Raw genomic sequence first — 23,160 nt, forward strand, 5'->3', positions numbered from 1 at the left:
ATAGCAATGGGTTAAAAAATGAATGGAAGCCAATATAAACCCCCTCAAGGATACAGAAACATGATTGTGTGTGTGTGTGTGTGTGTGTGTGTGTGTGTGTGTGTGTGTGTGTGTGTGTGTGTGTGTGTGTGTGTGTGTATAGAAGGACATGTATGGCCCAATATTCGAGAGTTATTCAACCATGAAGAAAGGTTCTCTTGTTAGGTTTTGGGTTAAGTTCAGAAATAAGGTGTGAATTGAGCGGAGGTGTCAAAAGTAATAATGTTTATTACTCAAGTAGAAGTAGAAATCCTACTGTTTTACAAACACTTTTTGTAGAAGTTGGAACATCAATTTAAGCTTTTTACTGCAGTAAAAGCGTAAAAGTAGTTAAAATAAAAAAGTAGTGCAGGAAGAAATGTTAAGAACAGAAGCTTTACTGCACTGAAATATTAATTAAGTAACATTTTTCTTCAATTCTGGATGCTAACTTCTTTGGGCTTTATTTTTTATTTTTTTGGTTTGGTATATAATGGCAACGGTGCCAAATTGAACTTTGCATTATCTTGAAAAACTGTTTATTTTGGTATGTGGTGAACAACAAGTTACCAACAGGCCATAATGAAATAATGAAAATGAGTTTAAATGAAACAAAACTAACGAGTCTATTTTTAAAATGTAAGGAGTAGAAAGTAGAGATAATTGCAAAAAAAAAAATGTAAGCAGATCAGTATGGCCAAAAATCCTACTTCAGTAAGGTAAAGTATTTGGACCTTGTTACTTGAAACCTCTGGAATTGAGTTTAGTTTAGCTCTAGGGTTAGATATTTTTATAAATGTTAGAGTTAGAGTAAGAGTCTGAATAATCATGAAAAAGGCGTGTGCTTATTCACAATCAGGACAACCCAGGAAAGCCAAACATGAACACAGTCCTTATCAGTAAACCCCAGACTGGTTAAGCATGACATTTCAGTTTGGAAACAACCAATAGCATCCATAGGCCTACAGGGTTTTAAACAGAAAACAGCAAGCTAAATCAACAGAGATACTTTAAAAGCTGGCTAGCACACAGCTGACAGATGACCTGCTGCATTAATTTGGTGATGTTCCATAAATTAAGATGATAAAATGTGAGTATGATAAATAATGCTAATGTCACTCAATACCCTCTGATTCTTTACAGATTTTAATTTGTTATTATTTTTACAGAAATCTGTTTCTTATGGCATCTGTTTTGAATTTGTAACCTGCTTGCATGGTTTTACTGGAAATGCTGAGTCCTCATACTCTGACACCTATGAAACACTTTTTGAGAGGGCAGATATTACTAAATCAATATGGATCAAACGCTGTCCAAGATTATAAGATACATTTAATAGAGGCTTTAAGAATTAGCTTAAGAATGTTTTAATTTGCTGCTACCTATTTATACTATATGTAAATGACACATTTCCCCAAGTGCAGACATGTGCTTTAGCATAAATAGGATTGTAGCTGAATGTAAAGTAATTTTTACCCTTCGCTCATTTAGTTAGGAAATTAGCCCACTTAAAAACAACAAGATGTTTGTGTTCATAAAAGAAAAATCAGACAGCCTTCCCTTTAAAAGATAATAAAACTGTGTAAAAGTGATGTCAGTTTTCAAATAAATAATTTAGCTTTTATATCTATTTTTATATTACTTATTAATTACAACAGCCTAATCCTTAGTTTTCTTCAAAAATGTTAATACTGAATGTTAATGTTATATTATAATGTTATATTAGAGAATCAACTTGTTGGTAAAAATAAAACATTCATTTAAATCCATGTTTAACAAAGCTTTGAATGATTTTACGATGGGTGATATGATGGTTCAATCAAACAAAGAGAATCAAATATGCAAATAAAAGTTTAGTTTGTTAAATAACTAATTAGCCTGGTGCTAGGTAAGTATTTAATTTCCAAGTAATATATTTAGTTTGTTAAGTATTTTGTATAAATATTTAGCTAGCACTAAGCTAAATATTTATTTATCAACTGAGTATTTATTTTGGAAAATAAATATTTAGCTTGCTGACAACTGTTTTAACTGACAATCTAAATATTAAAGTTCTATAAATGAATAAATGACATAGTAAAAAAAATGACTTGGAAAAATATCCCCCTTTTTTTCTCTTAACCATAAATATTGCTCCTAATTTTTGACCCCTTAACTTTTCAAACGTCACCCCATTCACATTTACCTCTCCTCTCACAGAACCACGTTTTTTGCAGATTATTTCTACAGTCCAGCTACACTAATTTATAAACAATTTATTGGCAACAAATGGAGGTGCAGTGCCTTGGGGAATTATTAACCCTGCTTGAAGTTTTTAAACTTTTAACACATTACAGGCTTCGGACATATAGATGTAAAACTGTAATTCTTTGTGATGAATCAACAAGTGGGACACATTTTTAAATTGAGTGAAACTGATTTGATATTTTGAACTTTAACAAATATGAAACTAAAATATGGGGTTTGCAAAAATGATTCAACATTCAACAAATTCAAAAAAATTATTAAAAATATTCCTTGAGTTAATACGTTCTAGCACCACCTTTTCCTGCGGGTCTCTTGGATTATTTCCTCTATCAGAGACTGATATTTTTGCCCATTGTTATGGCAAATAGCTGGAGGGTTGGATGGAGAGCATTTGTGAACAGCAGCTTTCATTTCTTTCCACAGATTCAAGGTTGGATTCAGGTCTGGGCTTTGACTAGGCCATTCTAACACCTAGATATGTTTATCTATGAACCATTCCGTCGTAGATGTTGCTTTTTGTTTTGGATCATTGTCTTGTTGGAGGATAAATCTCTGTTCCAGTCTCAGATCTATTGCAGTTTCCAGCAGGTTTTCTTCCTGCATTTGGCTCCATCCATTTTCACATCAATTTAAACCATCTTCCCTGTCCCAGCCTTAGAAAAGCTGGCCCAAACCATGATCCTGCCACAACCACTTTTGACAGTGGGGATGGCGTGTTTAGGGTGATGAGCTGTTGCTTTTGCGCCAAATATGATGTTTTGCATTGTTGCCAAAATGTTTTTATGGATCTCTTTCAGAACTGCTTTCTTCCAGAAATGAAAGATGTGTGCAATATATGACTGATTTTTGTCCTATGGACAGTCCTATTGACAGTCACCTCAGCTCTAGATCTCTGCAGTTCATCCAGAGAGATTACGGGCCTCGTGGCTGCATCTCTGGTCAGTCTTCTCCTTGTTTGAGGTCAAAGTTTAGAGGGACGACATGTCTTCATAGAACTGCAGTGTTCTGTTACTTCTTCTATCTAAATATTATCACTTGCTCAGTGTTCATTCAGGTGTTTAAATCTTGGGAAATATTTTTGGATCTTAATCCAGCTTTAAATTTCTCCACAACAGCATCTAATTTTTTTGTTTATGGTTCAACTGAAGTCCCAGTTACAATTCTGATTGGGCTGTGTTGATCTTTATTCTTTGAAAAGAAGAAGAAACTATGAGATTTTTGTAGCACCTCTATGTTGATCTCATAATTTACTAGTTTACCGTTAGTAATTTGTAGCTAATAGGAAAGATACATTGACTAAATATGCATATTGTTGTACAATCCTGAATCAAAGTTGTCATGTAAAAAAAGCTTATCTGATTATTTGCAGCAGTGTGCTTTCTCATCAATGTTTTGTTCCCTTCACAGTTCAACAACAAAGGAGCATGAAGGAAATTAAAAACTGACTACTGTTAAATGACAAGAATTCAATGTTAAATCTAAAAAGGGACAATATGGAAGAACAAAAGCAACACCAAGTAGTTAAAGATGAGAGACAACTTTGGAGACATACACAAAGAGAGAGAAGAAGAAACCAATATTTGAAGACAAGAATGAGGTCCAACCAGCAGGAAGTAACACCAGAAGAAATCAGAGAAATGTTGCATGTGTTTAGAGAAGAAACATTAAATTGCAGAAATCACTTTAATGAAGAAAAGACCCAAACAAAATGGATGGGTTTTCAGGCCCAGAAGAGGAGAAAACAGCTTGACATGAAGCTGGAGAAAATTACTAGAGAAGGTGATGAGTTGGAAATTCTGAAGAAGAAACTGGATCAACAAAGACAAAAGAATGAGAAAAATGTGAAAGATATAATAACTGTAGTTTTAACAACAGAAAAACTTAAAGCTAACATTGAAAAATCCGCTGAAGATGTAAAAAGTGCAAACGAGGAAATGCTGAAACTCCAAAATAAGATGAGAGAGAGTAATAGACAAGTCAAAGCATATATGGTAAGTCTCTATCTTTTGCGTCCTCATCTAAAAGTAGAAAAGCATTGGTCACATTTCAAAAGTAGAGTTGCTTTAAAAAATCTGCTTTAGCATGTGTGTATAACTTTCATTTTGAAGTGATGAACCCAGCAGTAGTTTTTCTGCTTGTTGTTCAGTTATAGCATTTGGTCCAATGTTTTGAAGACAATTAACTCAATTGAGTTTATTTTTATAGTGCCAATTTAAAGCACATGTCATCTCAAGGCACTTTACAGTTAACCAGATCATCCAGTCAGATTGATTCAAAGTTTTCTATCTGAGGAAAACCAGCTGATTGCATTGACTCATTGACCTGGAAAGCAATCCCTCATACTAAGCGTGCTTGTAGTGACAATGGAGAGGAAAAACTCCCTTTTAACAGGAAGAAACCTCCAGCAGAACCAGATGCAGTGTGAGCGGCCATCTGCTGAGGCCGACCGGGGTTTAGCAGACATAGAAAAAGAGGCAGAGATACGAAAGGCAACTGTCAACCAGCTCCACAGCCAGGCACACATCTAGGCAGACGAGCTATCTGTCGTGGTACATGCCATGCAGGGGTTTTTTACTCCCATGATGATTCCTCCACTTCCTTTATTTCCATATTCCACTGACATTTAGTGAACACTTCATCCCTTGGAGCCATCTTCAGATGTATTCTTTTTGGATACTAGATTTTGGAGTGTAATTCACTATGAATGTTAAGTAGAGTTAGTGTGTTAACACCCGTGGCCTGAATTTCCTCCTCCCTAACTTATTACCCTGTCAGGGTATTTGATTACCAACAAGGCATAGCTGTTGATTGTATGGACCTTTTTCTTTTAATTAAGTTAAGGGAAATTTGTAAAAATCATGTAAGAACCTCAAGATACTTGAAGTCCTCCACTTTAGGCAGGAATTTTCCTCTGACCGAACAGAAGCAAGGCCTCTGATTCGGAGGGCTTGGTCTTCATCCTGGCCGCTTTGCACTTAGCTAGGAGTGGGTTCTGTTGGTCTTGGCAAGAGGGAGCCAAGAGGGAGCCAGCATAATCCCATCATCCACAAAAGGCAGGGATGACATATTATGTTCCCAAAACCAGAGTCCCTCCAGTCCTTGGCTGCACCTAGAATTGTTGTGCATAAAAGTTATGAACAGGACTGATGACAGAGGGTAATCCTGCTGAAGTCCAACAAAAGGGTGGTCCCTATTAGAGCCCCCAACTCCTAATCCTAGAGCTCCCTACACACATCGACATGAGGGAGAAATTCTCCAGGTCTGCAAGACATGTGAACTGGTTGGCAGTGTCCTTAGTCAAGGTCAGCAGCTCCCTGCTCTGACTATTGCTTTCCCCTCCTGAGGTAGCAATGGTTTCTGTGTATCATTAACAAAGAAAGCTCCTTCCAGTTTGTTACTTCCTCTGATAAAGGATTGCTGTTTTATGCATATGGGTCATTCCACCAGCCCATGTACATTTGGCATTTTTGGGGTTATCTTTACATCAGGGGGGCATAGAAAAAATATTGCACCATATTTGTTTCTCCTAGTTTAGTTTGATAGAAAACATCCAGGGCTTTCAAAACTGTCTAACTTTACATGTGTCTGCCCGTAAGTTTTTTATTTGTTACCCCTCAAAGGTGAAAAATAGCAAAGAAAGTTGCCTTTTTTTTCACAATTTCTCAGAATTTAAAGCCATGTGCTTTTAACATACCGGTAGGCAAGATTAGAGTTCATTCATTAGTGTTGGATCATAGCTAACATCTCACATTGATTTAGATTTACCCCCAGCTACCTTAAACAATTTTCATGCCTTCTTATAAATTGATATAGTCGCTGCAGTGTGCATGATGAAACATTTGAGATGCCAGAAGGTGCTTTTAAATAATTGTCTTGACCATTTCATTCATCTGCCTCTTTGGGTGCCTAATGAGTATCAACTGAAAAGCCAAGGAACAGAACAAAAAAAAACAATGCACTCATGCCTTGGCTATGCCAAACGGCAGGTCTTCGGCCCCCTCCCAACAGTGTAATGTGCGTGACGTCTGCAAATGTTTTTTGATCAAAGGCCTGTGGTTTAACTATGATGATCCTCAGGGTATGTTATTTTATTCAAAGTTGTAGTAGACATATGAAGCAAGTAATTTTTTCCCCTACTTTTATCTTTATTGTTTTTGACAATAAAAGAAACAATGCACTGATATCAGCCCTCTGAGCATCAGCAAGGTACAAAACAAAATGAACACTTTAACCAAAGACAGCATCCGGTTGTCGTGTTACAAAAGTCAGTCCGTTTCCGAGGCTAATTTATATGTTATCTATTTCTCCCATTTTTCTTTGAATTGAGCTTTTTTCAGTCTTAAAATGAAAGTCATTCTTTATATAGTGAATATTTCCTCCACAATGTCCATCCACTGAGTACGGTTGGGTGGCTCTGGTCTGAGCCATTTTCTTGTTATGGCTTTCCTCCACGCTGACAGTAATATCTTAACCAAATACTGATCATCTTTTTTCACATTAGACATAAGGCCAAGATACATTGCGGTAAAAGTAAATGGAACAGAATACAACAGTACTTTGAACAGAGTAAGGTGGATAGAATCTTTATCTCAATGCAGTTCCAGAAAACATGCACATGGTTGGCGCCAGCAGTGCCACATTGCCTCCAACACATTTGTTGGGGAGACAGTTGTTTACTTTTAATAGATGGCGTGATACAAAAACAAATGACATTTTTCCAGTTGAATTCCCTCCATTTTAGTGAATTTGTAGAAGTCTGAGACAACTCACAGATTTCATACCACTCTTCATTTGAAATTGTGACCATTGTTTCTTTTTCCCACTTTTCTTTCACATACAGAGTTGTATTTTTTTGACATGACAATAGGCTAGTGTACAGCTGTGAGATAATTTTTCGAGTTTTATGTTGATATGCACCACACAATGTCTCCAGAACTGCATTAGGATCACTTCCATCTTTGATTTCTTTATTATAATATTCTCTTAGTTGTAGGTATTGAAAGAAATCTCTATTATCAAGTCTGAATTTGTCTTTAAGATATTGAAAACTCCTCATTTCCCCGTTATTAATTAAATTACAAAAGGCTGTAAGCCCTCTATTTATCCAATATTTACATTTTGGGCCATGTCTTCCTGGCCTGAAGTCTTTGTCATGGCCTACTCATCTTAATATTTTTCTTTCTTTCTTCAGCTTTAATTGTCTTTCTACATTAAACCAAATTTCCATAGTGAAATGAGCAATTGGGTCAAGTAACTTTATTAAATTGGTTGGTATAGTGTTCTCTCCCGTCTGTGTCTGAATATTGTATCCAGGGATGCATGTCTCAATCTCTTTCCATCTAGCAAAATATCCAGGATCACACCAGCAAGACAAGTAACGCAGTTGAGCTGCAAATAAATAATTTTTTAGATTAGGAAGGGCCATGCCCTAGCCCTCCCTCCATCCCAAATAAACCTTGCTAACAGTTTATCCCACTCTGTGAATTGTTTCTGTGGTATATTGATTGGGAGGGATTGAAATAAGTAAAGCAGCCTTGGGAGGATGTTCATTTTAACTACATGTATTCTATCAGTTAAATCCAGTGGGTAAGTAGACCCTCTCTGTATGTCTTTTCTAATATTTTGGTTTATGGGATTGTAGCTAAAATTATATAGTTAAGAAGTGTCTTTAGACAGAAATACTATGTATTTAATTTTGTTGCGTTCCATTTTATATCATATGTACAGTATGTGCAGTTTCGTTTGAGGGGGCATGGTTGAAAGTAGTATTTGGGTTTTAGAAATATTCAACTTGTATCCAGCATGTACTTTATAATTATTAATAAGATCAACCAGTTTGGGAAGGGTAGTGTTAATATCTTCTAGAAACAGCAATATATCGTCCGCAAATAATCCAATCTTTTGTTCTCTTTCATTTATCATAATTTCTTCTTCTTCTATCTTTTAAATCATCTTTCTGCCAAATCACCTGAGCCAATGGCTCAATGTATAAAGCGAAAAGGGTGGGGCTTAGTCCACAGCCCTGTCTACAGCCTCTACTGAGTTCAAACGGATCTGTTAGGGAGCCATTCACTTGTATTCTTGCGGTTGGTTTATCATAGATTGCTCTAATACAGTGAATAGCATCATTAGTAAGACCAAACGTTAGATATAAGAAATCCCAGTTTAATCGATCAAAAGCCTTTTCTGCATCAAGGCTCATAAAGGCTGCTTTAATTCAATTCAATTAAATTCAATTCAGTTATTTATATAGCGCCAATTCTCAACACATGTCATCTCAAGGCACTTTGCAGTTAAACCAGATCATATAGTCAAATCGATTCAAAGTCCTCCATATAAAGAAAACCAGTTGATTGCATCGACTCATTGACTCAAATACAATCCCTCACACTAAGCATGTTTGTAGCGACAGTGGAGAGGAAAAACTCCCTTTGAACAGGGAGAAACCTCCAGCAGAACCAGGCTCAGTGTGAGCGGCCATCTGCTGAGACCGACTGGGGTTCAAGGAGACAAAAGCAGAGATACAAAAAGCAGCTGTAAAAGGCGGCCCCGTCCAGGAAGCACACAGCCAGGCATACAAGCTCCGAGCCAGCTCCCATGTCAGAGGATGAAGAGAGCACATCCAGTTAGTTACAGTCAGAGAAACAGGACTACACTGGAAAACAGGCCGATCTCCAGCATCTATAAACAACGGCGTGGATGGCAGCAGCACAGCTGATATTTCTCTCCCGGATGGAGACACAGCTAAACAGGAACAGATGAGGCAAAGCTACTATGAGAAAAACCAGAGAGAGCATAACGTTAGAGATTGAACTAAAAGAATCTGCAGAGTGGGAGAATAGAGATTGAATGAAGCAGAATTATGAAATAGGGGTCCTATAGCAGCATAACTATAGAGATTGCTCAGGATAACCTGAGCCACTCTAACTATAAGCTTTATCAAAAAGGAAAGTTTTAGGCCTAGTCTTAAAAGTAGACAGGGTGTCTGCCTCACGGACTAAAACTGGTAGTTGGTTCCACAGGAGAGGAGCCTGATAACTAAAAGATCTGGCTCCCATTCTACTTTTAGAAATTCTAGGAACCACTAGTGAACCTGCAGATTGAGAGCGAGGTGCTCTGTTAGGAACATAAGGAACAATCAGATCTCTGATATAAGATGGAGCTTGGCCATTTAAGGCTTTATATGTGAGAAGGAGGATTTTAAATTCTATTCTGGATTTAACAGGAAGCCAATGAAGAGAAGCCAGGATAGGAGAGATATGATCTCTCTTTTTAATTTTCATTAGAACTCTGGCTGCAGCATTTTGGATCAGCTGAAGGCTTTTAACTACAGTTTGTGGACTTGCTGATAGTAAAGAATTACAATAGTTCAGCCTGAATTAACAAATGCATGGACTAGTTTCTCAGCATCACCCCTGGACAAGAGATTTTTAATTTTTGCAACATTCCTCAGATGAAAGAAGTAAATTCTAGAAACCTCTTTGATATGGGATTTAAATGACAGGTCCTGATAAAAAAAACACCAAGATTTTTTACTTTATTATCTGAAATCAGTTTAATCCCATCCAAATGAAGTGACTGACTAATCAGCTTCTTTTTCAAAGACTCTGGTCCAAAGACTATAACTTCTGTTTTGTCTGCATACAGAAGGAGAAAGTTAAGAGTCATCCAGGTTTTTATGTCTTCAGACATGCCTGTAATCTGTGTAATGGGTTAGCTTCATCTGGATTTATAGACAGATATAGCTGGGTATCATCAGCATAACAATGGAAATTAATCCCATACTGTCTAATAACTCTACAGATTGGGAGCATATATAAAGTAAAGAGAATAGGGCTTGGTCCTCATGACGTAAGTACTTTGCGTCGCCGCCATCTTGAGTGCCTCTTTTACCGCTGCTCAGACTACTGCCTATGACTACCGCATAATGTACTCCCTCTCAGCCGTGTTTTAATTTGATTGATTTCACCTTAACTTGGTTTCCAACATGGTAAACCGTTGCTGTATATTGGGCTGTAACAGAGCAACAGATAATCGCCATGGGAAAAACATAGAAAATGGGTTAACTTTCCACCGCTTTCCTGCCTGGAGGCGCAACCATGGAGACCAAGTGTTGTCGATAAATAGTCGTCGGCTAGCTTGGATCGCGCGGTAAGACGACCAACATAACTTTCCACAGTATCCCGATGTCAATGAGAGTGTGTTCCCTGAATTTTCATTCTGGTAAGTTAAAGATGCATGGTTTTATTTTATAGCCTACATTGTTTCTTTCCTTCAAAGTTGGGATCTTTTACGGGAAAATAATAAAAACGGCAACGGGAAAAGGCTCAAATATGTGATAAGAACCTGGAGGGTTTGGGGAGGGTTGGCAGTTAACGTTACTAACTACACCTTTGAAACACATAGCAGCTAGTTAAAAGTACATTACATGCGTGAGGGGTTGTTAGCACTAGCGGTTAGCAGTTACTAAACTAGCAGGTTTCAGAGCCCGTCTGAGCACAGCTTACCTTTGTATGGATTACTCTGTTCCCACTGTTTGCTGGCTTTATGATCTGCAGCTCCTGAACCCTTCCATTCATGAACTGCATATGAGACTCCAAGGACTTGTAGCTTCGGAAATGTTTTGAAGTATAGGCGCTCACTCATCGGTGCTCCACTCATTGTTAGGAACTTCGTATGGATCCACATCATTAATAATGCTGATTTTTTCAACATACTGGTCCCTGGCTTCTCTATTTAACGTGGCCCAGTAAATTCCAGATCCTTTTCGGGATTTTAACATCTTTTTTTTTCTCTCACAACGTTGTGTCGGAGCTGTGCTTTCGGAGTGATGCTACCGGAGCTACGGTATAAGAGCTATGCTATCGGAGCTATGCTATCAGAGCATAACATCAACATGGCCGCCACGTCCTACAATGCAGACCCCGAGCCCTACTAGAACTGATCCCTGTGTAACTCCACAGGTAACCTTTGAGCATGAGGAAGATTTGTCATTAACGTGACAAACTGAAATCGATCAGATAGATAAGATTTAAACCAGTCTAGTGCTGTTCCTTTAATTCTAACAAAATATTCAAGTCTTTCTAAAAGAATATTATGATCAACTGTATCAAATGCAGCACTGAGATCCAACAGGACGAGCACAGATACAAGTCCATTATCTGCGACCATGAGAATATCATTAGTGACTTTCACCATTAGTGACTTTCACACACTTGTTTGGCAACTACTTTCTGAAGAATTTTAGATGAGAAAGGAAGATTGGATATAGGTCTATAATTGACCAAGTCATCTGGGTCAAGAGACGGTTTCTTAAAGCTACAGTGTGTAATAATTACAGGGATATACAGTCAGAAATGTAATATATTATACATAACTATGTTATTTATCATCATCTACGAGCTCAGCCTCTTAACCTTAATATTTGCGTTGCCTTAGAATTCGTTATTTATAATTACATAGGAGCAGGTCTCGCAGACATCTTTGCGCTACGGCAGCGCAGAGCCAACAAACTAGCGATTGCGAGATCGCCCATTATGCTCCAAAGTAACTACGGCAAGTTGAGAGAGATGAACTGAGACGGTTCTGAACAATAGATGGCAGTATTAAAATTATCTATGTAAACAAACTTCATCACTTGAGAAGGTAGGTGATGCGGAAGTCGTGGAAGACATTTTGTCCCGTAACGCTCGCCGTACTGTTGGGGGGGAGAAGCGGTGGGGGGGAGATGTTCATGTTGCTGCGGTCTGCAGTCTGGACGTTAGATGTCGCTAAAAATTACACACTGTAGCTTTAAGCAAAGGTTTAATTACAGCAACCTTACAGTAAAAGCCATTGGTACATATCCCTGTAACAGAGATAGATTGATCACATCTAAAATGGAGGATGAGATCAAAGGGAATACCTCCTTAAATAACCTGGTTGGAACTGGATCTAACATACAAGTTTAAGGCTTAGATGAAGACAATAGTTTTGCTAACTCTGAAAGTTCAACTGGATCAAAGCAGTCTAAACCAGGTTCAGATTCCATGACTACCTCAGATGCTGCCCCACCCTACAGAGACAAACTAATCGCGGATAGAGGAGTGCTAATGATCTTATTTTTAATAAGATCAATCTTATTTATAAAGACTCCTATAAAATCATTACTGCTAAGAGCAGGTGGAATGGACGGTTCAACAGAGCTGTATGGCTCTGGGTGAGTCTGGCAACTGTATTAAAAAGAAATCTAGGATTATACTTATTCTCCTCTATTAATGAGTATAAATATGGTGCTCTTGCTTTACAAAGTGTCCTCTTATACAGCAGTAAACTATTTTTCCAGACTAGGTAGTATTCCCTTAGGCCTGTGGAGCGATATTTTCTCTCCAGTTTCCTAGCATTTGGCTTCAAAGTGCGCAGCTCTGCATTAAACCAAGGAGCCAGCTTTCTATTTTTAATGGTTTTCATTTTCAAAGGAGCTGCGTTGTCTAAGGCAGTACGCAGAGAACTGGCAACCCCATCAACAAAATCATCAACCTGTGAAGGGGAATAAACTAAGCTTTTGCACTCTGCAGTGCTGCAGAGTGTGTGGGACTATAATGTGTGGGACTATTCACACTTTAAACAAAGCCAACAGTGTCTAAGATAGCATTGAAGGCTGTTCTTAAGCTATCGCCTTCAATGTTAGCATGGATGATAAAATCTCCCACTATGAAGACCCTGTAAGTATTTAATACCAAATCAGAAAGGAACTGTGAAAACTCATCTAAAAATTCAGAGTAAGGACCTGGTGGACGATACAAAGTTACAAAAAGAAGAGGTTTTGCTTTGAAATTTGGATGAGGGAAATTAACGGTTAAATGTTCAAAAGAGTTGTAAGTATTAACTGCCTTGGGAGTAATCAGTAAGTCAGACTGAAAGATTGTTCCTACTCCTCTTCCTCGCACAGAAGTATGTGAAAATTTAAAAAGCTTGAAGGAGTTGCCTCATTTGTGCTCACATAATCCTCTTGCTGCAGCCAGGTTTCTGTAAGGCAACATAAGTCAATGTGATTATCACAAATCAAGTCATTAACTAGCAGACTTTTAAAGGAAAGAGATCTTATGTTAAACAGACCACATTTCATTATTTTAACTTTTTCCCCAATTGGTGTTATTTTAATTTTAATTAGATTATCATGATTTACTCCTTTGGGAATATTTGCTAATTTATTAGATTTTGGTCATGAGCAAGACACTGTCTGGATGGAGTAAAAAGTAGTCCCTAATATTTAGGTGAAGCTTCTCCCTCTCTCCTCGCTGCGACGCTTGTTCCCGTCTCCATGTCTGTCCCGCTGGTGTTGACCTCACCACAGTGGCCCCCAGGTAGGAGAACTCGGCGGCGCAGATCTATTTCGGCCTCTTCAGCGCTGTTGTAGGTTTGTTGGTCGCTCTCCTAGTGGATGTGCATTTGGGTGTATGGCGTCTGGAAGCTGTTGCCGTTCTCTTTCAAAACAAGCTTTATGTTGTTGGATTACGTCTGTTGTGTAGTCATGGTCAAAAGAGATAGTTTTATCCCTGAGCTGGATCTTCTTTTTCCAGGCGTGTCCGAGAACGGCATCTTTGACTTTGTATTGAAGAAAGTTAACAACTATTGATCTTGGGGGGGGGCGTCGGGGGTCGTTTTTGGACCAAGTGAGTGATGAGCGCGTTGTATTTGAGCATCAGTCCCTTCTTCAATAAGCTTTTCTCTCTTTATCAATTCCTTCACAAACTGAATCACAGAGGAACCCTACATTACCTCGCATACCCCGTATATTCTGAGATTGTTTCGCCTCCACCTTGATTCCAAATCGTTAACTTTTTCGAGCAACGCTTTTTGCTCTTGTAGTGTGTCTTGGAGTACTTCATTAGCTGCTGCCGACCACCTTTCCAGCTCATCAATACGTTTCTTCGCCTCCTCGAGTTTATTGCTGTGTTCTTGGAGAGTTAATGCCTTAGAAGCTAATTGTTGGTTGATCTGTTGTCTGAATTCTGACAGCTCCTCTTTTTTTTGTTGCTTTTTTTTAAGTGTCTGGCAATGTGGCAATAAGAATAATTTTCTTGGTGTCAAAAAGAGCGCAACAGATTGTACTTTCACAAGAGAAGCAGTACAGCTATCGTCATGGTGTTCTGCTTGTTTTATGCATATAAATTGCTTTATTATAATTATGCAGGGAGTTTTACAGATTATACACTGCAATGTAAGTAGAACAAGAAAGGAAAAACTGGGAAAAAAGGAGAAAATATGAAAGAAAGAGATAAAAAGGAGATAATGATAAAATATTTTCAGTCTGCTTCCTCACCTGCAAAGAGATGTAAAAAGAACAGTACAACCAACGCACATGGTACGAGACATACATACAATAAAGTAATACCTAGATACTATCGCTGAAGTATAAGTAATGTCATTTAATCTGACATGTACTCTGTGTTACCTGAAGATAAGAATATGGGCTCCTCTTTAACTTCTTCTTTTTATACCATGACATGTTTACAAAGTTATGTTTTTTTTCTGTTCAGGCCAGGCTGGCTCACCTAAAGGACCGGATCAACACATGGACATTGACGCTGCCTTCAATTGCTTTAGAACTTCAGAAGGAAAAACATGGAGACACTTGGGAAGAAGTAAGAACAGAAATTCTGACTGGCAAAGCAAAAGAGACAGCGACCGATGGCAAAATGTCAATTCATGTTGATCAGACAGAATTATTTACGAAAGAAACACATGTGATGGAAAAACAGATAGACAAATTAAAAGAGCAGGAAGAATGTTTAAAGGTGCAACTAAAATCAGATATTAAAAAAGTTCAGGATATGAGTGAAGAGATGAAAAGTATCCTCACACAAGTAGATGAAAAACAGTATCAGAAACCACTTAATCCAAATATAGTCAAAGACAGAAGAACTAAAGAAATACAACAAAGGGGTTATTTGGGGGAGGGGACCGATGTGTTCATGAGTAAACTTATTCAGTCTGGCATGGACTATCGGGCAAAAACTGCTAACATTGAACAAAAAACTCAGACGAAGAGGATAGATTTTATGATGCAAGACCTAAAAAAAGAGGCCCAGCCATTTACTGGGGAGAGAAACGTATGTAGTGAGGGAAATTATATTCAAGATACTGATAAAGAAATGCTCCAGCAAGAGATTTATAAAACACAAGCAATTATTAAAATGATAAAACCAGAATTTTGTGAGAAGCATGAAGAATTTCAAACGACTGAAGATCTCCTAAAAACTGAAAGTGGAATCAAAGGGCTACTGCAAGACATCAAACTATTTCAGAAGCTTTTAATTTTAGTTAAGCCTGAACTGAAGCAGAACAAAATGAACCTGAATGAAGATATAAGCATTCCCAAAATTACAATGATAAAAAGGAGAAGACAACTGGATTATAGGCTAGAGAGAGTCTTAAGAGAGAGAGATGAATTAGAAATTCTAAAACTACAAATCCAGAGAAAATCTGAAGGGACTCACCAACAGCTGGAAATTATGCAAAAATGCCAAAATAATATCAGAGAAATAGCTGGTAAGGCAAGGGAGAAGAGCAAAGCAATAAAATCTTATATGGAGGAGGCTTACGTAAACGTGGGAGTACTCAAAGACCAGGAGAAAAAAATTGAAGCTACAAAACACCAATTCGAAAAAATCAACATTTTGATCTCTAAGTATAAGGCTGAGACTGAACATTTAAAGATTAAACTTGGACATGGAAAGGAAACAGATTCTTCATTTAAAAGAGAAAATATAAGCAAAGGGGAATCTGACAAAAGGGAAAGTTTAGAAAGAGACAAACCCTTAAAAAGCAAAAAGGCGACATTTGCGGAGGAAACATTCCATAAGACCTTCATACCACATCAAGAAAAATTGAGAGAAAAAATCAAACTCACAATAAATAGGCCTGGTTATGGAAGCTATGAAAGAGAGGAACAAAATCTAGATTCAAGTGAGCTGAAACAGGAGACATTAAGAATAGTAACTGAGACATTGAAACATGAGGCTGAAGCTGAGGGACAGAATGAAAAACAGTCACAAATGAAAACTGAAGATAAGAGATTTATTTTGAGTGAGACAAATAAACATTACAAACAAGGTAGGAATGGTGGCCATTTGGCCATGGCAGACATACGAGAAATGGAAGTGCTAAATTCAGAGCTGGAAAGTAAAAGAAAAGAAAATAGGGATATTTTAAAACAAATTGTAAGAAAAGAAGAAAAGAATAAAATAATTATAAATGAAATAAGAGAAGCAAATAAATCATTCAAAAGAGAGGTGCACAGGAGAAGAAGGGTAATGGATCAAAAATTGGAAAACATAAGAAGAGAGAAAGATGCACTGGAGATTTTGCGATTGAAATGCAAACAACCTAAAGAGGAGCTGGTCCATGAGAAGAGGAGTACTACAGACCTCACCATTGGTTCTGATCTGGACATAGAGAAAGAAAAGATAGTCAAAGATAAACTGGACCTGGAGTTAATAAGGTACGACCTGCATAAAGAAACTGAAGCATTAGAACAAGATAAACAACATATTAAAGAGCAAAGACAAAACATGGAAAGCAAAATGGTGGAATTACAAAGGAAGATAGAAGAAACCAACAATCTCTTTGATGCAAATAACAGAGAAAAATCCAAAATTAAAGATCTTAACTTTCGCCTCAAAACTCAAGGAAATAAACTGAAGGATCTCATGAATGCCTTGGCTTTACGGGTACAACAACAACAAGGCAAGGGCCAAGAAATGTACACTCAAGCACAAAATCTAGAGCTAATCAAAGAGATGTTAAAGAAAAAAACAGAAGAGCTGAAGAATTTGATGAAAACTGCTAACGAGATGAAAGAAAAGGTTCAAGCTTCCCTTAGCAATATCCAGACTGACAAAGAAATCATGATTTCCATCAAGAAAGACATTGAGAAAGACAGAGCAACACTGTCAACTGAACAGGATTGCTTTGAAAGAGAGTTGAGAGAGTTAAAATCAGGACAAGATCAACCTCTGATTGAAATGAAGTCAACAGCAAACTTTAGACAAATGTGTCAAGAAGTTAAAGAAAAAGTGTGTGAGTACACCAAAGTTAGAATGGGAAAATTACAAAAGGGTCATGAAGATGCACAGCTGCTGGGTTTGTCACTGGAGAAAAAACTATCAACTGTTGGTGAACAGATGACAAAAATATTGCATTATAAAGAAATATTGGAAAAGGAAAAGATCAATCTGACATCCTTCATTTCCTCTATGGGTAATCAAAGAGAAATGATGGAACAACAGTGGAAGCAAATGGTTGACTTGGATAAAAAGGATCTAAAGAAAATGAAGGCAGACTTAGATGAGGACAGACAGAGTCTGGAAAGAGTAACTGACCAAATAGACCAAGATAAAGCTAGCTTAGAATTGATGATGTCTGACATAGAGAAACAACAGAAAATGTTACAAATACAGAATAATAATTTGGAAGAAGAAAGGAAGAGGATAAACATGACAAAGACTGAACTAGCCCAAAAGGAAGAGGACGCTAACAGCTGTTTGGCCGAGATCAACAAAGAGAAAATCAAACTGAAAAATGTGTCTGTTTCAGTCCAAAGACAATATATAAAACTTCAAGATATGATCAACATCACTGCCCTAAAACAGCAAGAAAAACAGCTACAGCAAAGCACTAAAGGTGTGGAAAAACTCTATATTGATTTGGGACTAAAGCTTGTTGGCCTTAATGAACAGAAGGAACATGTAGCTGCTTATAAAGAGATGGTTAAAAGAGAAAGGGACAATCTAAAAACTGTCTTTTATGATACAGTAAAGCAAAGAGGAGAAATGGAAAAGCAATGGAATCAAAGGATTAAATCTGAAAAACAGACAGTAATTAATCTTGAAACAATGCTGGAAAAGCAAAAACAGGATCTGGACATAGAGAAAGAAAAGATAGTCAAAGATAAACTGGACCTGGAGTTAATAAGGTACGACCTGCATAAAGAAACTGAAGCATTAGAACAAGATAAACAACATATTAAAGAGCAAAGACAAAACATGGAAAGCAAAATGGTGGAATTACAAAGGAAGATAGAAGAAACCAACAATCTCTTTGATGCAAATAACAGAGAAAAATCCAAAATTAAAGATCTTAACTTTCGCCTCAAAACTCAAGGAAATAAACTGAAGGATCTCATGAATGCCTTGGCTTTACGGGTACAACAACAACAAGGCAAGGGCCAAGAAATGTACACTCAAGCACAAAATCTAGAGCTAATCAAAGAGATGTTAAAGAAAAAAACAGAAGAGCTGAAGAATTTGATGAAAACTGCTAACGAGATGAAAGAAAAGGTTCAAGCTTCCCTTAGCAATATCCAGACTGACAAAGAAATCATGATTTCCATCAAGAAAGACATTGAGAAAGACAGAGCAACACTGTCAACTGAACAGGATTGCTTTGAAAGAGAGTTGAGAGAGTTCAAAATGAGACAAGATCAACCTCTGATTGAAATGAAGTCAACAGCAAACTTTAGACAAATGTGTCAAGAAGTTAAAGAAAAAGTGTGTGAGTACACCAAAGTTAGAATGGGAAAATTACAAAAGGGTCATGAAGATGCACAGCTGCTGGGTTTGTCACTGGAGAAAAAACTATCAACTGTTGGTGAACAGATGACAAAAATATTGCATTATAAAGAAATATTGGAAAAGGAAAAGATCAATCTGACATCCTTCATTTCCTCTATGGGTAATCAAAGAGAAATTATGGAACAACAGTGGAAGCAAATGGTTGCCTTGGATAAAAAGGATCTAAAGAAAATGAAGGCAGACTTAGATGAGGACAGACAGAGTCTGGAAAGAGTAACTGACCAAATAGACCAAGATAAAGCTAGCTTAGAACTGATGATGTCTGACATAGAGAAACAACAGAAAATGTTACAAATACAGAATAATAATTTGGAAGAAGAAAGGAAGAGGATAAACATGACAAAGACTGAACTAGCCCAAAAGGAAGAGGATGCTAACAGCTGTTTGGCCGAGATCAACAAAGAGAAAATCAAACTGAAAAATGTGTCTGTTTCAGTCCAAAGACAATATATAAAACTTCAAGATATGATCAACATCACTGCCCTAAAACAGCAAGAAAAACAGCTACAGCAAAGCACTAAAGGTGTGGAAAAACTCTATATTGATTTGGGACTAAAGTTTGTTGGCCTTAATGAACAGAAGGAACATGTAGCTGCTTATAAAGAGATGCTTAAAAGAGAAAGGGACAATCTAAAAACTGTATTTTATGATACAGTAAAGAAAAGAGGAGAAATGGAAAAACAATGGAATCAAAGGATTAAATCACAAAAACAGACAGTAATTAATCTTGAAACAATGCTGGAAAAGCAAAAACAGGATCTGGACATAGAGAAAGAAAAGATAGTCAAAGATAAACTGGACCTGGAGTTAATAAGGTACGACCTGCATAAAGAAACTGAAGCATTAGAACAAGATAAACAACATATTAAAGAGCAAAGACAAAACATGGAAAGCAAAATGGTGGAATTACAAAGGAAGATAGAAGAAACCAACAATCTCTTTGATGCAAATAACAGAGAAAAATCCAAAATTAAAGATCTTAACTTTCGCCTCAAAACTCAAGGAAATAAACTGAAGGATCTCATGAATGCCTTGGCTTTACGGGTACAACAACAACAAGGCAAGGGCCAAGAAATGTACACTCAAGCACAAAATCTAGAGCTAATCAAAGAGATGTTAAAGAAAAAAACAGAAGAGCTGAAGAATTTGATGAAAACTGCTAACGAGATGAAAGAAAAGGTTCAAGCTTCCCTTAGCAATATCCAGACTGACAAAGAAATCATGATTTCCATCAAGAAAGACATTGAGAAAGACAGAGCAACACTGTCAACTGAACAGGATTGCTTTGAAAGAGAGTTGAGAGAGTTCAAAATGAGACAAGATCAACCTCTGATTGAAATGAAGTCAACAGCAAACTTTAGACAAATGTGTCAAGAAGTTAAAGAAAAAGTGTGTGAGTACACCAAAGTTAGAATGGGAAAATTACAAAAGGGTCATGAAGATGCACAGCTGCTGGGTTTGTCACTGGAGAAAAAACTATCAACTGTTGGTGAACAGATGACAAAAATATTGCATTATAAAGAAATATTGGAAAAGGAAAAGATCAATCTGACATCCTTCATTTCCTCTATGGGTAATCAAAGAGAAATTATGGAACAACAGTGGAAGCAAATGGTTGCCTTGGATAAAAAGGATCTAAAGAAAATGAAGGCAGACTTAGATGAGGACAGACAGAGTCTGGAAAGAGTAACTGACCAAATAGACCAAGATAAAGCTAGCTTAGAACTGATGATGTCTGACATAGAGAAACAACAGAAAATGTTACAAATACAGAATAATAATTTGGAAGAAGAAAGGAAGAGGATAAACATGACAAAGACTGAACTAGCCCAAAAGGAAGAGGACGCTAACAGCTGTTTGGCCGAGATCAACAAAGAGAAAATCAAACTGAAAAATGTGTCTGTTTCAGTCCAAAGACAATATATAAAACTTCAAGATATGATCAACATCACTGCCCTAAAACAGCAAGAAAAACAGCTACAGCAAAGCACTAAAGGTGTGGAAAAACTCTATATTGATTTGGGACTAAAGCTTGTTGGCCTTAATGAACAGAAGGAACATGTAGCTGCTTATAAAGAGATGGTTAAAAGAGAAAGGGACAATCTAAAAACTGTATTTTATGATACAGTAAAGCAAAGAGGAGAAATGGAAAAACAATGGAATCAAAGGATTAAATCACAAAAACAGACAGTAATTAATCTTGAAACAATGCTGGAAAAGCAAAAACAGGATCTGGACATAGAGAAAGAAAAGATAGTCAAAGATAAACTGGACCTGGAGTTAATAAGGTACGACCTGCATAAAGAAACTGAAGCATTAGAACAAGATAAACAACATATTAAAGAGCAAAGACAAAACATGGAAAGCAAAATGGTGGAATTACAAAGGAAGATAGAAGAAACCAACAATCTCTTTGATGCAAATAACAGAGAAAAATCCAAAATTAAAGATCTTAACTTTCGCCTCAAAACTCAAGGAAATAAACTGAAGGATCTCATGAATGCCTTGGCTTTACGGGTACAACAACAACATGGCAAGGGCCAAGAAATGTACACTCAAGCACAAAATCTAGAGCTAATCAAAGAGATGTTAAAGAAAAAAACAGAAGAGCTGAAGAATTTGATGAAAACTGCTAACGAGATGAAAGAAAAGGTTCAAGCTTCCCTTAGCAATATCCAGACTGACAAAGAAATCATGATTTCCATCAAGAAAGACATTGAGAAAGACAGAGCAACACTGTCAACTGAACAGGATTGCTTTGAAAGAGAGTTGAGAGAGTTCAAAATGAGACAAGATCAACCTCTGATTGAAATGAAGTCAACAGCAAACTTTAGACAAATGTGTCAAGAAGTTAAAGAAAAAGTGTGTGAGTACACCAAAGTTAGAATGGGAAAATTACAAAAGGGTCATGAAGATGCACAGCTGCTGGGTTTGTCACTGGAGAAAAAACTATCAACTGTTGGTGAACAGATGACAAAAATATTGCATTATAAAGAAATATTGGAAAAGGAAAAGATTAATCTGACATCCTTCATTTCCTCTATGGGTAATCAAAGAGAAATGATGGAGCAACAGTGGAAGCAAATGGTTGACTTGGATAAAAAGGATGTAATTAAAATGAAGGCAGAATTAGATGAGGACAGACAGAGTCTGGAGATAGGAGTTGATTTTGCAACACAGACAGAAGAAATTACAAATTTTGAGAAAGGCAGCTCATTGCCTTTCTCAAAAACCATAGGAGATGATTTTGCAACGAAGACAGAAGAAATTAGAAATTTTGAGAAAGGCAGCTCACTGCAAGATGTTTGGAATAACACCAGAATGGAACATAAGGAGATTAATCTGATGAAACACAGGATTCTGAATATTAGACATAACCTTGATAAAAGGTTAAAAGACAGGGTTACATTTTATAAAAGAAATATATCTGTAAAAGCAAAAACACTCATAGACAATTTATCACCAGAAATGGGTACAGAACCTGTAACTCAGAGTCACTGGGAGAGCAAAACCTCCATGACCTCTAAGGAATATTTAGAGCCTCAACAAATGAAGCCACCAATGCAGAGTCATATTGAAGGACTTCAATTTAAAGTAAATATGGATCTTGTCTCACACGGCAAAGATGATCAAACTCCTCACAAGGAAGTCATTCAAGGAGATGTGCATGGAGTACAAGCTTACTCTCAAGCAAATGATAGAGAAAATCAAGCAATTCCAGATAATTCAGGCAGATTCCTTGGTATGATTCAACATTACTGCTGTCGCTGTTGCTGCCATTGTTGCGCATGTCGAAAGCAAGTGTGCCCAAAGAGAAATGGAAATATGTCTATTTAAAGTGTTTGTGTGTGTGTGTGTGTGTGTGTGTGTGTGTATTCTAAGTTATCATTTATGACAGGCCAGTTTTTTCTTCTTTTTTTTTTTTGTTGAAATGCAAAGGTAATTATTTATATCCAAAACTGAAACCGTGGCTGTTAGAAATATTTTATTTATACTCCGTTTGTGTTTCTTGGGTTGTGTTCTAATGAACTATTATGATGTATAATGTGTAATTCATCTTTTATTAACTCTTGCTTAAGATTGTTCCAGACGGGTTGTGAAAGAGGCCTGAACATCCTCTATCACATGCTGGGTTGTAAAAGAGACCTGAACAGCCTCTATTACATGTTTCCTCTAAACATGTGTTCTTGGAACAACTCAATTGTAAAACAACCACATGCTTTGTTTTAACATATGTGCTGAGGTTTAAAGTAAGATAATTTTGTTTCCCTTTCCCTTA

At 37.1% G+C, this 23,160-nt stretch overlaps 1 protein-coding gene across 3 annotated transcripts; it reads left to right on the forward strand.

Annotated features, from left to right (window-relative positions):
- Positions 1-972: 972 nt before the first annotated feature.
- Positions 973-23,160, forward strand: LOC119791194 (COP1-interactive protein 1-like). 3 transcript variants are annotated; one of them, XM_038297149.1, is made up of 4 exons: positions 973-1,108; positions 3,673-4,256; positions 14,787-15,539; positions 15,655-15,743. In XM_038297149.1, the coding sequence occupies exons 2-4, from the start codon at positions 3,735-3,737 to the stop codon at positions 15,670-15,672; spliced, it is 1,293 nt and encodes a 430-aa protein (XP_038153077.1). In that variant the 5' UTR covers positions 973-1,108; positions 3,673-3,734; the 3' UTR covers positions 15,673-15,743. The 3 variants fall into 3 exon arrangements, with proteins under 3 accessions (XP_038153077.1, XP_038153075.1, XP_038153076.1); XM_038297147.1 differs by having other exon boundaries at positions 14,787-23,160; XM_038297148.1 differs by lacking the exon at positions 973-1,108 and adding an exon at positions 3,063-3,203 and having other exon boundaries at positions 14,787-23,160.

The sequence above is a fragment of the Cyprinodon tularosa genome, unplaced genomic scaffold, assembly GCF_016077235.1.
Source record: "Cyprinodon tularosa strain WSP-4 unplaced genomic scaffold, ASM1607723v1 ctg384, whole genome shotgun sequence".
Classification (NCBI taxonomy): Eukaryota; Metazoa; Chordata; class Actinopteri; order Cyprinodontiformes; family Cyprinodontidae; genus Cyprinodon; species Cyprinodon tularosa.

Coding starts and splice junctions, on each gene's coding strand:
- LOC119791194 (XM_038297147.1), top strand. CDS start 3,735: ATGTTAAATCTAAAAAGGGACAATATGGAAGAACAAAAGCAACACCAA. Junction 4,257..14,786: donor GACAAGTCAAAGCATATATG/GTAAGTCTCTAT, acceptor TTTTCTGTTCAG/GCCAGGCTGGCTCACCTAAA.